At 35.1% G+C, this 7,451-nt stretch overlaps 1 protein-coding gene across 1 annotated transcript; it reads right to left on the reverse strand.

Moving 5' to 3' along the window:
- Window positions 1-453: 453 nt before the first annotated feature.
- Window positions 454-5,744, reverse strand: LOC106881353 (zinc finger protein 678). The gene is made up of 2 exons (XM_014931710.2): window positions 4,243-5,744; window positions 454-2,497 (listed from the first exon to the last, which is right to left on the reverse strand). Exon 2 carries the CDS (start codon window positions 1,999-2,001, stop codon window positions 1,147-1,149), a length of 855 nt encoding a protein of 284 aa, XP_014787196.1. The 5' UTR covers window positions 2,002-2,497; window positions 4,243-5,744; the 3' UTR covers window positions 454-1,146.
- Window positions 5,745-7,451: the final 1,707 nt, after the last annotated feature.

The following is a 7,451-nucleotide window of genomic DNA, read 5'->3' on the forward strand; positions in this document are numbered from 1 at the left end:
AATCATGCGTTTTGGCTCGGTTTCTATGGCTGAATGCCCTTCCTAATGTCAACCACTTTATAGAGTGTACTGGGTACTTATTACATGGCATCAGCACAGGTGCTTTTTATGTGACACCAGCATCAACACCTTCAACTGGGGCTGGGGTGGGGTGGGGCATTAACCAAGATAATTTATATATATATATATATATATACACACACACACACACACCTGATCATTTCTGTCAATCAAACTCACTGACAAGGCTCAGGTGTTATAGAAGACAAAGGTGTCACACAGTGGGAGCAAACCTGAAATTGGGCAGTTGGGAAGCAAACTTCTTAATATTTTCAGTTGTGTCTAATTTGTTTCTTTACTACTGAATAAGGTCCCTTACTTTGTGATAATATTCCTCAGTTGTCAAAAAAAAAAAAAAAAAAAAAAAAAAAAAAAAAAAAAGCAAAAGTATCATTTCTTTATCATCATTTTTATGTCACATTAGATAAGACTTTTTGAAGAAGTATTCTACAGCTAGATGCCCATCCAAATTTCACTCACAAGGTATGGGTCAACCAATATAAAGGAAGAGTAGAAGACATTTGCTCAAAGTGCTACCATGTGGTTGTGAGTCAAACTGCTTAGCCATATAGCCATGCCTTAGAAACAATGCATTTATTAAAAATATCAGAGTATTAAGTTTAATGTGGATGCATTTTCTGTTATTTGGTTGATGAAGCTGACAAGCAAAGTTTGCTGTCCCAGTCAAATTGATCTTCACAATAAATTTGACTCTTCTCACAGTACAGATTCCGCCAGTAAATGTTCCTTCTATCAATATTCATGAAGTTGCTTTAAAATAACAGCCTTATTTTAACATTTACCTTTGTGGCTGTATAATATTGCAGTGATATAAGAGAAAGTGAATTTTCCACTTGTAACTCAACCATATTTTCTCTCTTCTGAGCAAACATGTGTATGATATATATCATGTGTAGATAATATTTTGCCATCGACGTTGCAATGTCATAAATTTTCATGTGTGAAGATTTTTGCATGCAGTTAAATTATTTCTTTGAGAAAATGATCCAACACAAATAACACTCTCTATAAATATGTTTGAGTTAATGTAAATTACTCAGCTGGAAAAATATTTTCTTACATATTTCAGGGTGGGAGGGATTCTCCTTCTGAATGAAGAGATTTGTGTCTTGTGAAATTGCTACTTCGAGAAAAAGCCTTTCCACATATATCACATTCATATGGTATCTCTCCTGTGTGAACACGTTCATGACTCGATAAAAAACCACGACTGGAAAATGTTTTGTCACAAACATGACACTGGTGTTTCTCTTCAGTGTGAATATGCAGGTGTTTGTGGTAGCTACCATTATAAGCAAATTTTTCACCACAAATATCACACTGGTATGGTTTCTCTCCTGTATGAACACGTTGATGCCATGCCAGATAAGAAATTTTAGAAAACTTTCTACCACAGATTTCACACTTATATGGTTTTTCACCTATATGACGGCGTTTGTGATGGAATAATTTATCTTTGCATATAAACATTTTCCCACAGATATGACATTCATATGATTTCTCTCCTGTGCGAATAGGTTTATGGCTAGTTAAATCATTACTTTGAGAGTCTGTCATGTCAGAGTGACATAGTATCTCACCTGTGTGTGTATCATTGTGTGTAGTTAAGGCACTATTTGGAGACACTGTTTCTTCAGTGATATCACAGTGATATGACCTTTCTCCTGTCTGAACACAATAGTGGGAATTTAGTAAACTATATTTAATAAATCTTTTATCACAAATTTGGCACTCATAAAATTTTGATCTTATGTGAAATAACTTATGTTCACTTAATTCACTTTGTACTATGAATGCTCTTCCACAGATTTCACAGAGAGAAGGTTTTCCCTGAGATATTTTCAGTGTTTCATTAGAATGTTCTGTTCCTTTAAACTGTGTTATACCTTGAATCTGACTCTCACATAATTCTTTCTCCATTGCCTTTTTTAAAAAATTTTATGCCACAACAATAATATATCTTTTCGTCTTTTCTAGCATTAAATTACAACATTAATATATCTTCACTAACAGTGATATTTATTGAAGCCAGAGACTATTTCAGATCAGAATTAGTCATTTGCATAAAGACTGGCTTAGGTAAAAACCCCATTTCAGAAGAAAGCAGAAATTAAAATATTACTGAAACTACTCCAGTTAAAAAGTTATGTCGGTATGAAAATCCTAATAGAGGAAGCAGTTATGTCCTCACAGTAAGTTTTTCCAAGCTTAATCTAAAAAAAAAAAAAAATCCTTTTACACATACTTCCAGTTAATAAATATGATTCATAATTAATTTCAGGTCAAAAGAAATATATCTCTTTATATCAATCAAAGAATTTTGTTAAAGTTAGTTTTACTCCTGGTATAGTCCTTTACAGTTATGTTGATATATATTAAGTGTAAATGTTTTTTTAAGTCCATGCCATGAGGTATCCTGAAATATAGACAAAAATGTATATATGAGATAATTAAATGGTGATGTGATTAAAAAAAAAAAAAATTTATTAGAGAGAAAAGAGCCAGAAGAAATATGGGGAACTTCTTTCCTGCAATTTTCTATGCCTCTTTACTCAGAGATTCACTCTGCCATATACAACCAAACATTGACCCTCATTGAAAATATTGTTGTTTCTACATAGCACCTGGGTAACATTGAGTAACTGATAATCATCAGCAATGTTTTATCTTTTATTTGCTTCTATTGACTGTAGTCATGCTGGGGCACCGCCTTGAAGGGTTTTAGTCAAACAAATCAACCCCAGGACTTATGTTTTAAAACCTAGTCCTTATACTACCAAGTCTCTTTGCTGAACTGCTAAGTTACAGAGACGTAAATACACTAACACAGGTTGTCAAGCAGTAGTGGGGGACACACAGAGATACATTCACATAGATGTGTGATAGGCTGCTTTCAATTTCAGTATGACAAGCTTATCATCTAGCAAATCCACTCACAAGGCTCTGGTCGGCCCAAGTCTATATGAAGAGTGAATGGTTTTTCTGAGACAACACTTTATAGTCAAATGTTCTTCCAGTTGACTCTTATGACATTTCTGACCAAAGTTGTTCCTGTCATGATTATCCTATCTTCTTGTACATCTATGACTGTTCTTGGAATATCATTTTTAAGTCAGAAGGATGTGGTTTGGTGTAGAGTTTTGACCACTAATTCTTGCAGGTGGAACGACTTGTTTTAAAACAAAATCTACCAGATAAAGGAAAAAAAAAAAAAAAAGGAGTGATATAATTAAATGTTTATGTAAACGAAATGGTGGAATACAGAGTAGAATACATAATTAGGAGTATTATGTTACTAAAACCAAATGAAATGGCTTCTACAAGAAAGCTAGATCTGCTTAATAAAGACTGACCAACATCAGCTCAATTTTTTGGGCGGGTGTGGTGACGTTCGCTCATGTCCGCCACAGACGACAATAGTACAGTCTTGTTCTGTAACAGTCATTACAAGACTAGGGAATTTGACTTGGAATATTTTTCAACGGTGTGTCAAAAACTAATAAATAACCTCATTTTATTAAAAGTTTTATAAGGGCATCTGCTGGGTAGCATCGAATGAGAAATATAACTGCGAAAAATTAGCTTGTTTCATTAGAATATTTAACCTCTTTACAGTGGAAATTAGATATACACCCAAAATTTACAAATTTCATTATCCTTAACTGTGGAAAGCAGTTTTATATATATACCAAACTATCCTTTGTTGAGGAATATAATACATAAAACTATTTTTTTGTGTGTGTTTATGTGTATTTGTTTGCTTGAAATTACAACCTTCGGTCTGAAAGAAATATACATTTGACAATGCAGTCTGCAATGTACAAGAATATTGGGGTGGAGTTTCGGAATAGTTGTTTCCCTAATTCTCGTACATCACAGGAAAGGGTAAAGGTTGAATTTTATTTTCACTTTTTACTATTCCTGTGTTTCGTGCAACGGAAATAATTACGATTCTGAATTTTTTCCCCAAAGATGTTTTAATTTTTCTTTTCTACAATTGTTTCCACTTCCGCACATTTTGCTGTTTTCTATGAGGAACTTCGTGGGGCAGCTATTCCAAAACTCCGCTTAATACTAGACAGTTGCAGTTGGAACAACCTTAAACATAGTAAAAAGCAACCAAAACGGATTTAGTTTTAATCTAAAAACAAAAAAACTTACATATCATCCATAAACATCGCAGATTGGCACAGAACTCTTCGCTCCAACTTTCACTTCTTCAATTTCTTCCCAGCATCAAAATGAATACAGAAGTTCAATATCAATGTGTTTGTGTAGCAATTCACCACAAAGCTGGACATCAGTTAACCTCATAAGTCTTCATTGAAAGCAAAATATGCCAAAAATGCTGGCAGGGACAACAAATACGAAATCCCAGAGAAAAGAGCGACAAAAAACAAACAAATTTTCAAAATGGAAAACAACACGTCCTGATTATCCGCGCATGCGCCGACGACCAAAATCGGATGCGGACGCTCACGAGATACTTACAACTGAAACGCGCAATGTGCGTCTTTTGCAAATGCCTTTCTTTATTTGAAGACATTCCAACCGTGACTATCTACTTATAAAATTGTTACATCCGTAACCATCCCATCATTAAAAAATTTTTTTGAAGTGCATATTTTCCCTCTTTTTCTTTTCTCTCAATATTTTTGCTTTGGTAAATTTTCAGATTAACACCCGCACGATTTTCACTAGGGTGTTAGGGTTTTAGGTTTAGTTTTAGGGTTAAGGTTACGGACGGAATTCCCTAACCTTAACACTAACCCCCTAACCCCAAAAGCCCCAGTGAAAATCGTGCGTGTTAATCTGAAAATTTATCTTTTCTTCTCTTTGATGAAAGGATGACAGGTGTCACTTGAAATGTTAGATAAATATCGTACCATGTAAGACGTTTTCTCAGCTAATCATCCAGTCGTAAATGTATTCACAATGGAGAAAAACTATAACACTTTGATAAGGCATTCTCTAGTGGGTATAATTCATCTTCTCAGAAATGTATTCGTACAGAAGAAAAACAATACCATTTTGATGTTTGTGGTAAGACATTTTTCTGGCAATAGTGAGGTCTCACCACAAACGTATTCATGCGGACGTGATGCGTGTAGTAAAGGCCTTTATTTGCAAGAATGGGCTTTCTCGTCACAAATATATCTACAGAGAAAGAAAATTCTGTGAGTGCGACGTCTGAGATAAAGCATTTTTAAGTAATAGTGAGCTATCTTGCCTCAAAGATAATCACAGAGATAGAGAAACCATACGGCCATGTTATCTGTGATAAAACTTTATCTCGTTGCAGTAATTTAATTTTCCTATAAACGTATTCCCGTGGAAGAAAAAAAAGATGTGATTGTGAAATTTGTGGTGTCATGTAGTGGGAATTTGCTATCTTTGTTGTAGTGGTGACTTGCTAGTGTATGTTTTTAAAGACCATCATTGCGTAGTCGGTGATCTAAGCTGGTTGTGTATATAATAAATGAAGCCAACTCACGAACTTTTAACTTATTTATTGATGGAAATGAATTACTGTGTTACTATCTAGAAAAGAAACACGTAGATAATATAACTACTGGCTGGGATGACAGCACGTTGCGTCTCGTTGAAGGCTAACTCTGGTACACTGTATGTGAAGATTTCACATTGTATCTTGCACGAAGTGGTCTGCTTGAATGAAGTGCCTAATTGTTTTAATAGGGTGAAAAGGGAGAGAATTTTAGATCATCCGTGAAGCAATATCACACCAAAGCTTCACGCTGATTGGTCGAAATAATAATGATATTAACTATGGACTAGCCGAACTCTTATAAAGAGTAGTAGTCGGAGTGAGCATTTTGGTAGTCTCACTGAGTACATTGTATGAACACATTGATTTAACTTCTACTACATAATTTATCTATACCAACCTGTGGCAGGATATAAAATATTTTGAAGAAAATATTTACAAGGCAGACAGATGTTCTCTCTAATATATTCTATTTAAAAGGTCTAATAATATATCACCCAATGAAGTACTGAAACCATGTTCCAAGTTCTTACTTATTGAAACCACCCTTGGCAGTGGTGAGAGACAGACATACTTCATTGAAACCCATGATCAGAATGCTATTGTAAGGTAATCATTTTGTAAACCTACTGTCACTGGTTCTTTCTCTAGAGAAACAAAAAACAAAACAATGACAGAATTGTTAGAGTATCATACAAAATGCTTGGCATTTCATTACGTCCTTTACATATTCTGTGTTTAAATTTTTTGAGTTTTTTTTTTTTAAATCCTAAATTAGTAACCTACTGAGGAACAATGTTTTGAACCATTCTCAAGTGAGATGACCAAACAACTACAACATTGTTTTCTACAAAGAGAGGTGTTCTTGGCTAAGGTGGCTGTTGGAGTCATGGATCTGTTCAGTCAGAACTGACCTGCAGTGAAACAGCAAATGTTGCACAAGCCAACTAAACCAAACTGCTACAGTATAGGGCTTTCCTATAAGTAGGTTATCTCCCTTGGCTAGGCGGCGCTCCATGTAGACAATTAAACTTCCACAGACTATCCACGCTATTGTTTCGATGATTCAGCTATCGAAGTACTTACTGTGCCTAAGTAGCTGTGAAGTGTCCAAGTTATTAGATGAAACGCCTCACTATATTTGTTCCAATCCTCTGAGCTCTGAGTTCAAAGCTCAGCAATGTCAACTTTCATCCATTCAGGGATTGATGAAAAAATATTAATCTGGAGCAGTGGGTTGGAGAAACTGTCAGAACTCTAGACCAGATGCCTTGCAGTATTAGCCCTGGCTCATTGTGTCTGCAGTTCAAATCTTGCCATGGCCTTCTTGTATGGTAGACTTAGTATGTTGACTGGTTTAACTCCACCACCTTGGTTGACTTTAGCAGGGACTACTCAACTACATTAAGGCTTGGTATCTGATTTGAGGAAACCTTTCTCCCTCCCTACCTCCCACCAGTTCTGAGGAGCCCTGTAAATGGGGTTATAGGCACTGACTTCTCTCCATAAAAAAAAGGAGCCTTGATGCAGTAACTCAGTTTGCTAGAAAAGACAAATTAAATCCTGCAATAAAGTACATTAATAGTGTAGTGTACGATGGCTGAAATAAAGACAGAGTTGGATGATAACAGCTAGAATATTTTCAGTCATTGGTCTGCTTGATAAGTCTAAACAATAACAACAAATTCTACAGAAGGAACACAATTTCACCTGTCTGTCTAGTGCTTGACTTACCTCATTATAATTTATTCCATTCACAGAATACATTTCATTATTCACCCTTTCTCAGTGATACTTTTTAAATTTTTCATTTACCAAAAATGTGAACTTCAATTTCTAATAACTTGTTATTTTAGCCCCAGGT

Source organism: Octopus bimaculoides, chromosome 7 (assembly GCF_001194135.2).
Source record: "Octopus bimaculoides isolate UCB-OBI-ISO-001 chromosome 7, ASM119413v2, whole genome shotgun sequence".
Taxonomy (NCBI): domain Eukaryota; kingdom Metazoa; phylum Mollusca; class Cephalopoda; order Octopoda; family Octopodidae; genus Octopus; species Octopus bimaculoides.

What these genes read in the sequence shown, in the direction of transcription:
- LOC106881353 (XM_014931710.2), bottom strand. Translation starts at nt 2,001, where the DNA reads ATGGAGAAAGAATTATGTGAGAGTCAGATTCAAGGTATAACACAGTTT.